At 34.8% G+C, this 14,926-nt stretch overlaps 4 protein-coding genes across 5 annotated transcripts; 1 reads left to right on the forward strand and 3 right to left on the reverse strand.

The window, feature by feature from the left end:
• Positions 1–1,085: 1,085 nt before the first annotated feature.
• On the reverse strand, positions 1,086–5,106 carry LOC103871285 (phospholipase A1-Igamma3, chloroplastic). Its single transcript, XM_009149519.3, has one exon. The coding sequence runs from the start codon at positions 2,939–2,941 to the stop codon at positions 1,385–1,387; it is 1,557 nt and encodes a 518-aa protein (XP_009147767.1). The 5' UTR covers positions 2,942–5,106; the 3' UTR covers positions 1,086–1,384.
• A 1,378-nt stretch (positions 5,107–6,484) lies between these two features.
• On the reverse strand, positions 6,485–10,191 carry LOC103871286. 2 transcript variants are annotated; one of them, XM_018652481.2, is made up of 4 exons: positions 8,380–10,191; positions 7,691–7,948; positions 7,343–7,609; positions 6,485–6,972 (listed from the first exon to the last, which is right to left on the reverse strand). In XM_018652481.2, exons 1-4 carry the CDS (start codon positions 8,785–8,787, stop codon positions 6,649–6,651), a joined length of 1,257 nt encoding a protein of 418 aa, XP_018507997.1. In that variant the 5' UTR covers positions 8,788–10,191; the 3' UTR covers positions 6,485–6,648. The 2 variants fall into 2 exon arrangements, with proteins under 2 accessions (XP_018507997.1, XP_009147768.1); XM_009149520.3 differs by having other exon boundaries at positions 7,691–7,957; positions 8,380–10,180.
• Positions 10,192–10,819: 628 nt separating this feature from the next.
• LOC103871288 (photosystem II 5 kDa protein, chloroplastic) lies at positions 10,820–11,377 on the forward strand. Its single transcript, XM_009149523.3, has one exon. It carries the CDS (start codon positions 10,919–10,921, stop codon positions 11,225–11,227), a length of 309 nt encoding a protein of 102 aa, XP_009147771.2. The 5' UTR covers positions 10,820–10,918; the 3' UTR covers positions 11,228–11,377.
• Positions 11,370–14,475, reverse strand: LOC103871287 (nifU-like protein 5, mitochondrial). The gene is made up of 6 exons (XM_009149522.3): positions 13,327–14,475; positions 12,379–12,540; positions 12,140–12,315; positions 11,943–12,046; positions 11,741–11,852; positions 11,370–11,657 (listed from the first exon to the last, which is right to left on the reverse strand). Exons 1-6 carry the CDS (start codon positions 13,529–13,531, stop codon positions 11,589–11,591), a joined length of 828 nt encoding a protein of 275 aa, XP_009147770.1. The 5' UTR covers positions 13,532–14,475; the 3' UTR covers positions 11,370–11,588.
• Positions 14,476–14,926: the final 451 nt, after the last annotated feature.

Raw genomic sequence — 14,926 nt, forward strand, 5'->3', positions numbered from 1 at the left:
CATCTCTGTAATTGTCTAAGGTTAATAACCTTGTTAGACTTCTCCACACTGTCTATTTAGTGCTATTAAAGCAACAATCTCATTCAAACAAACTCCAATTTCAATATATGGATAACATTGAGTTTCAACAAGCATTACAGTTTCATTTACTAAACTCCGAGCCAAAAAGCATTGGGTGCTTTCTGAAAAGTTGATATATTGGGAAACAGTCTGAACTTGAAGCTTTTCGACGTGAACATGCTTTACAATTTTCTGAAGGATATTTATCAGGTATAATAAAAGATAAATACATAGCAGATTACATAAATTAACGAAAGAAACGGAATCAAACATAAATTAATGTTTCTTGACTTTATAACTTCTTTTGTTTTTCATATATTTGGATGGCATCCTGCTAAATATTGTAAAAGTAAAACATTCCTTCCATGGCCAAAGACCCGCAACGTTCTCCTTTCGTTTTCCTTTAAACCCTCTACACATGGAGAGGTCTCAATGAATACACACACATCATACAATACATCATATTTGTGTGATTTGGGGTGCCATGCATTGTTGTTGTGTGCTCAGATCCATTAAGGATTTATTTAGTGGCTTATATATGAATCATGATTAATGAAAAACTGTGTGGCTCGATCCGTCGTATCTTTCTTTATCTTTCATAATAGAAAAGGTAGAATCAAAACTTTAGTCATGACTCTGTGGTTTCTGGAATCTGGACCATGAAAAGCCTTAACTAGGCGCATTATGACAACTCTGAATCCCTCATTTTATATCGTGCGCACATCGTTGTTGTTGGTATTTCACGCGTGGGAAATACAGAGATTCATCATCAAGATTTTTATTTTACTTTGAGTGGTCAAGCCACTCAAATAACCTTCTGAGCATGCACTTCCTTGTGGTCCACTTTACTTCCACCTTGTATGAATTTACCGGCTAATTCTTAACCGATGAAGGTCGATAATGTCTCTTTCCTAAGAGCAAAACCATATACTCTAACTAATCATATCTTTTGAGTACAGAGAATAAAAGTCTTGGATGGGGATGGTGACGGCCTCCACAATTATGGAATATTATTAAAGACGTAATTAATTAACATGTTCAATTTATTATACACCTTTGGTCCACATATCAAACGTAACAGACAGATTGGATCCTTGCGCATTCACAAACCTCAACAAAGCCTATTCTCATATGATTGACTATTTTTAATTATTAATTGTGATTTTATCTTAAAAATACCAAAAGATAACAATAAAACATATTTTATTTCCAAATAGCACACAAAAGAAAAAAATTCAAAATATCATTAATTAAAGTTTTTTTAAAAAATATTTCATATTTGGGTTTGAGTTTATTAATTGGGGTTCAGTATTAAGTGGCGAGGTTAATGTAAGAGTTTAGGTTCGTCGTTAGACGTGCCAAGAACTTTTTGAAGATGATGTGTGATATCTTCTGGTCGATGAGGCTCGAGCCGTGGTCGATCAGGCAAAACCCACCGACCATCTCCGGTCTTAACCATCCCTTTGTTCTCGTCTTGTCTCCAACAAGGCGGTACGTGATAATCACTTTTTAGGAAGTCACAACTCTTGTTCACTAAAGCTATGTCCCTCTTCGTCACCAAACAAAACTTCTTCTCTTCTCCTTCTTCTCCTCCGTGATATCCATCCACCAAATGAAGTAAAGCTTCTAGGTTATGTGCACAGCCCAAATCCTTAGTTGGTTTCAGAAACGGGCTTTTCTTGTGGTCTAAGGCAAGCTCTGTGCCAACGTGTGCGTAGCTCCATGGGAATGATGTTGCCTCCTCGATATATTTCTGAAACTGAAACTTCTCGTTTGCGAATATCCCTGGAACTGAAGGTACCTTGTCATGCACGTTTATCACTCTCAAAACTTTGACACCTAGCTCTTCGCATCGTTCCTTGAACCTCAAGTTACCTACACGAGGTCCTGAGAAGGAGAACACACTCACCGGTACTTTAGTGTTGTTGTCCGGTATGTGATTCAAGTTTAGCTCAGCGACATCATAAGCACTGACCAAAGCAAGAGCTGCACCGAGGCTGTGACCTGTCACGGTGATGCTTATCTCATGACCTGCTTGACCATAGTACTCAATAAGACGTTTGACTTCGGACAAAACCTGTTCTCTAGCCGAGAAGGAAGAGAATTTGCAAGAGTCTTCTTTCTTGGTGTACAAGTCATGAAACCCTAGTTCAATCTTGATTGAAGGGTCATCACCAAAGTTAGCTGAACAAAGAATGTCTTTCAAGTCATAGATCCATTCGAGATAAGTGACCGTGCCCCTCCAAGCGATGACTATGTCACGTCTCCCGAGTCTAGCCACCTCTTCTTCGTCCGTAGCTACAGCAATGTAACCCATCCAGTTTGCATGTTGGCTCCAAATAGAGCTGAGTTTTGATCTTTGGAAGAAGTTTGGGAGGTTGATGTTGGAAGTTGCGTAGAGGTAACGTGTTATGGTGTAGCCCTTGTGGAGATTTAGGTCAAGGTTTGAGAAGAAATCTGAAGGATGATACTTGCAAGAGCCGCAGTATTTGGAGTGAGGATCAAAGTCGAATGAGTCGTAGCAAGCTTGAGCAAACTCGCCGTAACGTATGATCTCTCTTCTAAGATGGTTGTTCATTGGATCTAGTAGTCCTTCCCAGTTATTACAACCTTGTACTTCTCTCCAAATTGATCCAAGATTCACTTCTTCTTCTTCGAGTTCTGCTTCTTCTTCTTCTTGTTTGTTGTCTAAAACAAGGGGTTGCTTATGTTGAGTTGTTGAAGAGTTAATGCTTGTGCAAGAAGATGAGTAAACGATGGAACAAGTCTTCATATGTGTTGTCAAGATTAGGGTTTTTTGTTTGGTATTGAAGATATTGTGAGGAGAAGAAGTGAGGAATCTTGGGTTCTTGAGAGCTATTAGTGATGATGGAGCAGCCATTTGATTTGGTGGTTTGCTTCTTTGTGTAGAGACTAAATGGCAAGTGAATGTTTATATATAACAAATATATTTTTTTATTAAATTTGCTATGTTTTATGTGTGTGGTTATGATTTAGTTGGGTAACAGAGATGATGATGAATTTGGTATAAGTGCCTCTTCTTATTGTTGTGTGTATTTAATGGAGTTAGTTGCAGAAGAGAGAGACGTGCAATTCAGTAGAGGTTTCTTTCTTCTCCTTTAATGGAGTCCCTCAAATTCTTATTTGCATTATAGGGCCACTCGTTGTTGAACACGTGTTTGTGTTCTAAAAAATGTGAATAGATCCACTCAAGAAACAAAGAAGTGTTCCACTTTGTATCAATATTTAGATTCTTCAAGTTGAATTTTAAAGTGAAATTAAGAGATGAATTACCTTTTAGGGTTGTGATTTAAGCTTTAATTAGATAGTGGAACACCATAAGTTTGAGAATGTAATGATTTTGATGTTAAAAAGACTTACAATTTGTTTTTGGTGGATCATGGATGGGTTTAAGTAGTACAACAAATAAATAAATAGGGCTAATGTATATTTGTTATAAGTGGTTGACATACTTTGGCATTTGGTTGGTACTTATATAGATTTGTTGAGACATTACTCCTTACCCCACAGAGAAGCTAAATCCGAACCGAATAAACAGTTACTGATTATAGTTTATAAACATGTTGTTTTCAACATAAAGGTATCGGAGTACGTATTTATATATATTTTTTTGAAACACGTATTTATATATTATAATTACAATTTTATGGATCAAAATATAAATATATATAGTAGTTTAGTGATTAAAAATGGTTAAATTATATTATCCATTGAAAATAGCGAAAAATTAAAGTATGATATGCTATTGGTCAATTTAATGATCCATTTTTCTTATAGAATTCTTATGTTATTCAGTAATAAATATATTTAAGAATGAAACAAAAAGAAATGTTTTTTTACCAAACAAAAAAAACAAAAAGAAATGAATATGATCAGAGTCAGAGGCCACACGAGGTTAGCTTTTTCATTGACAAGATATGGTTCAGGAAGTGACCAAGGGACGATATCAACGGCTAAAGGAACGTGGGGTAAGATTTGTTTAACGGCTAGAGTAATCTTGGTCTCTTTTGATGCACTATGATTTGCTATATAGAGAGAAACAAAGGCTTCCTGTGTGAGTAGAGTATAATAACCCTTTGTTTCTCTCTTTATATAGCAAATCATAGTGCATCAAAAGAGACCAATGATGAAATTATATCATCTCCTATCCTTTTTTTGTCAAAAACTACCTTCAGCATCTTGCTGGTGTCTTTTTCATCCATCTGGTGCTGAAAAATCTCTCGGAGATAGCATTGACGAGATTGGGATACCATGGAGACAAAAAGACTAGATGTTTCCTGTTTGGAGTGATCAGTTTCTGACACAGACACTAATCCTGGGACTTGGATAGTAAAGCTTGATAAATAAGAACAAACTAATATGCTACAGAAAGCCCATATAAATGAACCAGTCTCTTCCTTAATTGTTGATATATATGTATATAGCAGGGAATGAAAGGAAATGCTGTACAACAACTGCCAAATTCACCTCAAAGGTAAGTGATAATTAAGAGAGCATGCACTTGTACAATATTATACAAAAATTTGCATAACATGAAAACCATTAAGTTTGAGGAAATGTGCAGCAAACATGGTCGGTGGACTCAGCGGTGAAATATGATCGCAACTGAGATCATCTGAATGATTTTCCTATTATTGGCTCAATAAAACTTACATCTCAAACGCCATCTTATGTGTGTTTTGGATCGGTTATTTCACCATTCCCATAAAATAAATCATACTTTTTCAGCAAAAAGACAATCACGTGAGTGGATTGTTATCAGTTATTCAAAACTCTAAAGTTATCAAACAATTAAAAATTATAGTGAGTGGTACGAATGTAAGAAATGTCAACTACTACTTCAAACAAAGTTTTAAATATATATGTAGACCTAATGATTTTTTGCTAAGATTAGAAGCAAAAGATAAAGGTAATTTATTTGACTATTTGCTATATCATAACAAAGTAAAAAAAGAAACCTCCTGCAAATACAAATTCCAATGAGAAAAATAGTTTAATTCCATCAGTCCCAAATGATGGTAAAAATAATTTCAAAATATCACAGGCAACATATTCCATATTTTGAATTAAAGGAAAAGTAACCACAAGTAACTAATACAGAAAACATGAGAGATCCAAGTCTGGTTCTGGTTTTGAAACTCAGAATCTGATGAACCATTTGTCTTGCAAACTCTCTACAGTCTCTTTTATGCTAACCTCCAATGGCAACAAACTCAGGGCCGTCTAATAGCATGAGCAAGTGGAGCGGTCGAACATGGTCCAAATCTACAAATAAAAAAAAATTTAAGAATTGTTTTGAAAGTAAATATATAAATTATGGTTTAAAACATTAAATTTTTAGATATATTACTATATTTAGAGTATAATTTCAAAAGAGACATCAAATATATGTATATGAATAGAGCTATAAAATTTTAAAATTATTTTATTACATGTTAAATATACCTTTAATAATTTTTTTGAACATGATCCTTAATTAATTTGAGATGGCACTGAACCAACTCAACCCCAATAGACTTTGCTTTCTCTTTAGATACTTTGTAGATTGGAATAAAAACTTTTTCATCTGCATATCTGCACAAACTCAATGGGATTCTTTTCAAAGATCTTGTCTTTAGTCAACAACTTCTGTAAACAAAAACAGAGCTACTCTGTTTTGTTTCTGACATTAAAACAAAAGACTTACTTCTGAGGGAGTTGACAATCAGGGTAAATATAATGCAATGCAAGATGTGAACAACTTCAAAGTAATGAGCAACTATCTCCACTAAACAGTATCTTCCATTAGAAGAAGGCTCTTTCGATCCTCAGGTCTCTCTCCCAAAAATAGCGCGAGTTGAATAAAAAGCTTATGAATTCATTTTTTGGGAGAGTTCGTTTGAGTTTTCCTCGGATCTTCTCATCTATCTCTGTTTAGTCTCGTCCATACATTTATTCATAAGCTAATTTCGTTAAAAATGAATCCTTACTCTAATTTGAAGTTGAGATTGTTAAACCAAGGTTTTATGACTGTTTATTATAAATTATAGAAACTAATACATGAACGATTCTACAAACAACAAGTTTACATATTTTATGATTCAAATCTAATGGTTTTAATTACACACACTAATCATTTTATAAAAATCCGTATTAGCGATTTTACTTGCACTTTGCACTATGTTAAAGTGTACATAATTGATAATAAGTCATAACTCTTCTCCTCCACAAAAAAAAATATTTTGAAAAGATTTTTTTTACAATATAGATTTTTGTGATTGTTTGGATTTTATAATATTTAATAATGATAATTATAAAATTCAAAAGAATTCAATTAAAAATTAATAATCATAGAAATGATGTATTTATGATTAGATTTAATATGTTTTCTTAATGTGTTCTGAAATTTTACGGAAGAAGTATATTATAAAGTTCAAACTAACAATTTATTAGTGTAAAATTATTAATGAATCTTCAAACTAGCTTTCACAAAATAGGTGTTATTAACCAAGTTTTCATGAACTCGATTTGTAAGTTTTATTAACCATAGAAAACCAGAAAAAAATCTGGTTTTGTCAGAAAGACAAGTTACATTCTCATGACATTGGAGCTTCTCTGTCTCATTGCCACTGAACCGTTTTTAATCTCTCTTAAAGCCGGTCTTGAGCACGATGGTTTTGTTGTTTTTTCTTCACTGTACTTAGACCAATCTCCATTGCTGCTATGTCTGTTTTCTTTCAACCTACAAATCAACACTCTCTTCTCAGACTCTGTTGGTAACTTGTTCTTCTCTGCTTCTACCTTATCTCCCTTCTTCAACCTTTTCATCTCTTCTTGTAATCCCCAAACCTCTGCTTCAAGGTTTCTCAACTTTGCTTCTGATGACAAAGCCTTCCGCCTCCATCCTTCAACCTAAAACAGATTCATCAAAAGGATTTTAACCCATGTCATATCAAAGATGAATATAAGACAAATCTCATAAATAGCACATTTTTAGTTTATTTTTGGTCAGAAAAATAGCTTTCGAAAAAAGTTCCTAAAAATATTATTTATTAATTAATAAAAATACTAAATTATATCTTAAACCCTAACCATAAACTTATACTCAAAATACTAAACCCCAAACTCTAATCAATAAATCTAAAAAAAATGTAATTTTAACTTTTTATTAAGACTATTTTAGTGATTTTCCTCATTATATACTATTTTTTGAATAAAAATTTGATTTAGTGCTATCTAAGGATATTTCTCATTAATATATGTGTGTGTAAGTCTATCTTACTGAGGAATGTAGATTCTGTATCATAGAATCTGATTCAAGAGCTCTGTTTTGCCAGAAATCGCGACAAGTTTGAAGTTCCTCCATTTCATTCCTCACTTGACTCAGCATTTCTTGCATTTGTGACCATTGCTCTGCTTCTGCTCTTGCTTGATCCGCAATCTTCCTCATAAGTGCTTTGCAATGTCTAGAACAGCCTATATTTTCCTCATGCGCCTGCACAAATACTCCTTTAGACAACTCCTCCATTTTACTACCCAATGTATCTATCTGCAGCAGATAACATCAAAATCAAGAACATGCAAAGAGACTAGGCATTTTTATAAACAGTGAACTGTTGTTGTGACTCACATTTTGATCAGGTAGAGTGTAGGGATTGACCAAGAAGCTATCTTCTGCCATTTTCTGAATCCCTTTAACACAAACCTCTCCTTCATCTAACTTCTCCAGCTCTCTTCTTAAAACAGAAGCTTGCCTGTCAAAGTTATGTCTGTAGTTTCCACCATCCATGTCTTTAACCTTTGGAGAGTTTAACTCATTGAGTTTCTCAATCAAATAGCTAATCTCATCTTCCAAAACGTTGCTCTCCTTCTTCCCTTCTGAGATTCTCTGTTTCCCCTAAATCAAAACCACAAACATTGAACAACAATGTTATGAACAAACACAAATCGACTTTGAAGAAACCAAATAAACTTAAGAACAATAACGAATTGATTCAAATACCCATTTACGATTTATATATTGATTATGTGTGAAAAAATTTACGATCGCTTAAAACCGTATTTGCTTAAAACCGTATTTATAGTAGTCTCAAAATTCAATTTCCTTTTTACTTTAGGAAAACATTTTTATCCTACAAAAATTAATTTTTCTAACCATAAAAGGCATACAGTACCCAAGAACTACGTCCGGCCCAATGAATGCTGGCATTTTTATTCGTGCACAGATAATTTAAGACACATCCATAATTAACAAACAACAATCAAACTCAAAAACACTCACACTTGCAAACTAAGCAGGTGGAGGAAGAACACACTTACAGAGAGAAGAGTAAGAACAGCAGATCTAAGCGTTCTCTCCATCCTCTTCCTCCTCCTCTCCATCTTCTTCACAGCGATCTCTTTCTCAACCCTTAGTAAATTACACTCTGATCTCAACATCTCCGCCTGAAACCTCCACGTGGCTTCATCAACGGGAGAAGACCTACTAATCTCTCTCCCGTCAGCAACTTTCCCTCTTCTCCTCCCTCCCTCCTCCTCGTGATGAAAAGACCTCTCTTGGTGAAACAGAGCCTCCAGCTTCACTCTCTGATCCTTCTTCTTCGGCGATGTTGTATTCCTTCTTCGAACGCTATGCCTACGTGGCAGCTGGAGAATCCTCGGCGCAGGAGGGCCCACCATTCCGTTTCTTCTCTCCATGTTTTCACCGCCAACTTTCAAAAAAGACATGGAAAGTGTCTGTCTTTTTGTCTTTGTCTCTTTCTGGTAATGATTGTCAGAAGAAGAAAGACATGAAACACTTCTGGTCTTTTCTTTCTCTGTCGGATTTTGAAAAGTAAAACCCTTTTTTGTTACCGTTGCAAGATAAAGAGAATCACTAGAGAGACAACATTGGAGGATTCAAGCGCAAAGATCGCTTCTTTTTCGTAATTTTTTTTAAATTGGGGTTTTTTTCTTCTGTGGGATATATATAATGAATGCGAAAGTAAGGATCTTTCATTGGGTGTGGTTCTCGAGTAAAGCAAGCCTACGGCGAGAGAGAGGAAGACCTCGTGAAGTGGAGCCATTTTCAAATAAAAGCTGTGTTGTTGTTGTTCGTGATCAAACCGCTGCTTCCTCTTCTTTTCCACTTATTTACAACTCTGCCACTACGGCGAGGCTCATGCCTCATTGAGTCATTGGATGATGGATATTCATTTATTGTAGACTATCTTTTTTCCTTCCTTTTTACGATATCGTTAAGACATTAATGTACATAGTGACTAGTTGGTGCGTGTGTTTGTATTTTTGTCAACGACTAGTGATTGTTTTACTCCAATCATGCTTTTCTATAGCCTATTCAAATTATTAATTAAAAAATGTACACTCGAGTATATGTATATTGTTATTCAAAATTGTTATACAATTCAAATTTCGTAAAATTATATTATGTTTTATGTTGTGTACTACTTAAATTTTAGAAAGAATTTGTCAAATTGTAAGGAACAAAGACTAAAATGATGAGAGTTCGATTGTTTAGTAAGTGTTTAGTATTAACATCTAACTAAAGGGTATATGATAAAAACGTAAAACATGTACATTTGCCAACTAAAAATTGGCATATTTGCTAAAACTCTGAAATTGTTTAGTAAGTGTTTAAGATGTCATAAAATCAAATTTCATTGGAAGAAATATCCTCTCTAAAAGAAGTAATTTAAAATAGTTTAAATTATGTCCTAGAGGAACCTACGAACCTACGAACCTATAACTTCTTAGTAATTCAAAGAAACATATATATTTGGTATTCGAAACATTTTTTTTTTAGACAATTAAAAAAAATGTTTCGAAACATAACATTAGTGGAAGAAATTCTCGTAAATATCTTACAAATACTAATATTTATACTTTGATTATTTAGTTAGATTTAAAGTCAGAGAAATAGAGAGACTAATGGTACGAAGCCAAGTACAAGAGTCTCAATTTTTTTTTTTGTAAAATTTTTTTTTGTAAAATTTATCATATGATACACTTTTCTCATTTTCTCTCTTTCATTTTGATTACTTTAATGTTGAGAAACTCGTTGAGGATAAATGCTCTAAATGCAATCCTTTATCAAAGAAAAAGAAAACTTAAATACGTTATATAATACTCAACCATTTTCAAAAGATAAATGTTGTTAAAAACCTGTTTGAAAGTATTTTTTCTTTTAATCTACTTTTTTTTAGCCAAAAAAATAGATTTTTAAAATTTTCTTTGCATTATTTGTTGATTCATAATAACAACTTTAAATTGCAAAATAAAATAAAATAACTAAACTGTTATTCGTTTGAAGTTATTAATAATAATTTAATGTTATTTTTTTTCTTTGTTATGTGTGAAAAGCTGAAAACCTATTCTTTTGAAACATCTCAGTAATCTAAAACTCTAAAACAATATTGTGCTGACCTTTCAAAAGCGTTAAGTAACTAACTAGAAACTCTTTTTACCGTCCACGTAAAGACTCTTTGAACTATACTTCTGTTATGCTACTTTGACCCTTTGAGCAATGGTAATAATAGCCCAGAAGAAGTTTGTCAGTTGTGACTAGTCGTCCGCTTTGGTGGTCAAATAAGTGAACCCAGTACAGAAGCTACCCGTATTCTCCAGAGAGGTCACTTCGATTCAACGACCACAAGTTCCCCTCTGCCAAAAGATTGCACAACCACACGTGGCAACAACCCATTTGCTCTAAATTCATATTTTGGATAAGGAAATGGATCATAATCCCTCAAAACCAACTTTCTTTGCCCACATCCCCAACTTTTTAAACACACAACCATCATCACTAGGCAATCAGAGAACAGAGAAAGGTTAAAAGATCACATCAACATCATCAGCTGATATGGCGTCGATGACCATGACATCTTCATTTCTCCCAACCGTCTCAAAGCTTCCATCAACCATCTCCAGCAGCAACAGGCGAAGCCTCACTGTGGTCAAAGCCTCCACGAGCGAGAACACAACAAAGCAAGAACAGAGCAAGAAGATGAGGAGGGATCTAATGTTCACAGCTGCAGCTGCGGCTGTGTGCTCCTTAGCCAAGGTGGCCATGGCAGAAGAAGAAGAACCCAAGAGAGGGACAGAAGCAGCCAAGAAGAAGTATGCTCCTGTCTGCGTCACAATGCCTACCGCCAAGATTTGCCGTAACTAAGTTCACTATATTCACCAACTTAACTATATATATATCCACTCCATGTGTCTCTGTTGGTATTGTAATGATCATATTTGATCAAATCTATTAAAACCCTTTGTTAATGTACTTGAATGGTCCCACTGATATGATACGAAAGAACTTAAATCAGCAAATACATCTACTCAACCTTTGGCTACAAATCTTTACACTCTCAATAAGAGACATATAATCCAATAAGAAATCAACTATTGGGATTAAATCATGAGGTTTGATAAAGAATAAACAGCTTAAAGAAGGCTAACAAGTTCATGAGAGGACAAAGGTAAATGCACCTCTGGTTTTATTCTTCTTGTGTATGTTGAGAAGTGCTTCTGTTACTCTACTCCACTGGCCCTGACGAAGTTCCCTCCTCCTCTTCACCATCAAACTCTTGCTCAACACCTTTGACCTGTGCTTTGCACAAAACGAAACTGTTTGGTGAGTAATCTTGAAAACAGGACAGAAGAAGACTATAACAATGCATCAGCTTACCTCGGATATATAATGCATCAGCATATTCTCAATCCCTGATTTCAAAGTAACAGATGAACTTGGACAACCGCTACAAGCTCCTTGCATCCGAAGCTTAACTATCCCAGTTTCCCTGATCAAAAACATATATAGCTTTCTTAAAGAAGAAGAAAGAAGAGAATCTTCTTGACCATTTTCTCAAAATCATAGAAAAAGAACTTACGTATCAAACCCACAATACTCAATGTCTCCTCCATCATCTTGGACTGATGGTCGGATGCGAGTCTCCAAAAGTTCTTTGATCATTGCTACAGTTTCAGAGTCATCCTGAATCACAGTTTTTGAACACTTGTTAGCATTAGCTTTAGAGTCTCTCATCTACCTGAAAAACTTAGACAGCATTGGAATAAGTGTACTTACGTCGTTAACGGCAGTATCCTTGGCAGCTGCAGCTTGTGAGTCCAAAAACAAAGGCTGGCCAGAGGAGTAGAAGTCCATCACCACTGCAAACACTTCAGGCTTGAGGAAGTCCCATGTCACGTCGTCTGACTTAGTCACAGTGACAAAATCCGATCCGAAGAAAACTCTAACAACACCTGTATCCAAGAGAGATTAACACAGTCTTCTTGTCATATATAGTAAAAGGTTGCGAGAGATACCATCAATGGAGAAGATGGCTTTGGCCAAAGGAGAACTCATAGCTGAACGAGAATTAGGGAAGTCTGCGCTTCCCACTTCCATGACTGGTTTGCCAGGACTAAACATCAGAGAAGAAGGGTTTGGTGTTGACTGTGTTTGTATAAACATCGTCCTCCTTTGCACTGCGCCAGACATACACAAGTTTATTTAATCAGAGAGACCTTCAAGCCATAACCTCTCAGCTATTCATTCACTCATCTTTCAAACACACAAAAGTTTAGTTAACTAGAGAGACACCTTCAACTTCAAGCCATACCTTCAATCATTCATCTCTTAGACACACTCAGAAACAAGTTTAGTTAATTAGAGAGAGGCCCTTCAAGACATAACTTCTCAGCTATTCATTCATCTCCCAAACACACACACGTTTACTTAATTAGAGAAAGACGCACAATCCATAACTTCATTCATTCATCTCTTAAACACACACACACACACAAGTTTAGTTCATTAGAGAGATCCCTTCAAACCATAACTTAATTCATTCCTCTCAAACACACACACACACACACACACACATGCAAGTTTAGCTCATAAGAGAGAGGCCTCAAGCCATAACTTAGTTCGTTCATCTCTCAAACACAGACACACAAGTTGAGTTCATTATAGAGAGGCCTTCAAGCCATAACTTCATTTAGTCATCTCTCAAACATACACACAAGTTTAGTTTATTAGATTACTAGCGAGAGAGACCCTCAAGCTATCACCTCTCAGCTATTCAATCATCTTTCAAACACTCACAGGTTAAGTTAATTAAAGAGAGACCTTCGAGCCAAAATCTCATATCAGCTATTCATTCACTCATCTCTCACACACACATTAGAGAGAGACATTCAAGCAATAACTTCATTCATTCACCTCTTAAAGTTCAAAAAGATAAGATTTTTCAAATGCCCACAAACACATACCTCCCAGTGAGATCGATTTGAGAGGAAAGGAAGAAACTTTCGGAGGGTAACAAGAAGCATAAATCATCCCATGACTCGTCGAAAATTGGGTTGTCGCCGAAATGAACAGAGGGCGACGTGATACCAGAAGAGGAGAAGGCGAAGAAAAGATCTCGCGAGCTCTACGTCGCGAAAAAGAATTCAGAAACCTCGTTATCCCTTTCATCGTTGCCTACGTTTTTAGATTCTAAAGATTTAAGCTTTCGTCGGAGAATCGCAAATCGGATAGGCGTAGAAAGAAGCTGATCGGAGAAGAAGTAGAAACCTGCGTTACGGCGTGGTCACGACGGCTCGTTATTAACATTTGTTTGATTTATTAGTTTCTGTTACCGTCACCGTTAGTACCGTTAATTAATGAACCGGCTTTAACCGAACCAACATTTTTGCATATTTCTTTCTACTGCACCGATTGTATAGCTCTACCGAATCTAACCGACCTTTAGCTTCAATAAATTTCCGAATGTAATCGACTAATTTTGGAAGTTTTCTAAAGAAGTATTTTCGGCCGATGCTTAAGTAAATCTAGACACAACATCCTCACAAATTATTACCTTCTAAACCGATTAAATTTAAAACTGTCCAAAGAGAAAGAAAAAAAAGGGTGTAACTAATGAAAAAATATGTAACTAAACCGAATCGAACCTAAATATATATAAACGATCAAACCAAAAATTGCTTGTAAAACCAATTGGTTTAAATTTTCTAAAGTCTACTAAACCTACGTAATGGGCCTTTCTGGGTAATTTAGTTCAGAAAAAATGACGCATTATAGGTAACATGTATTGTATTTCAGCCCATCAAACGAATTTGACATAATTATCCAAACATTTGTGTTTTGTGTTTGTGTTGTGTTGGGAGATTTTTTTTGGTAAACTGTGTTGTGGGGGAGATTGCAACCTAGAATTCTTAAAAACTTTAATCAGCTTTGACGTAAACGTACAATAAGCTTTATCTTTGATTACTCGATTATATTAGCAAGTATCAAATATTTTATGTTATGATTGCTTTTAAGATTTTTCTGAATATAAATACAATTAATTTTGGGACGAGGTCTAGATAGTACGTACAAAGACAAAAAGAAAATATAAAGCTAAAGAAATTGATGGGCTCAAATCAAATCCTCATTCCAAGGTGATTTGTAGCTTTACCTAATTGTTTTATTTTGTTTGTTTGTACGTGTTAACATGCATACGTGCGAGATTTTCCTCGTACGAATATATATAGGATGATACTTTACAGTTACGTATATTTACCTTATTACGTGATTATGATAAAAGATATTTCTTATGTTTATAAACCAATGGACGAACTTCATTAAAAACAAAGGATATGATTAGCGTGCATGAGCGCATACTAAAGGCAAAAAAAGAAAAAAAATGTTTTTTTTTTAAGATTAACAATAATATTGTTTTAGAAGTACTATTTTGTTTCAAGTTACATAAAATTTTGAGATTTTAAGGTTAACTTTAACTTTATTGGAAATTGTTTAACCAATTAGATTTTATTGTCTCTTTTATAATTGATTAGCTGATTTTAAAATTATATTTTAAAATAGCTTTTT

This window comes from Brassica rapa, chromosome A06, assembly GCF_000309985.2.
Source record: "Brassica rapa cultivar Chiifu-401-42 chromosome A06, CAAS_Brap_v3.01, whole genome shotgun sequence".
NCBI lineage: Eukaryota > Viridiplantae > Streptophyta > Magnoliopsida > Brassicales > Brassicaceae > Brassica > Brassica rapa.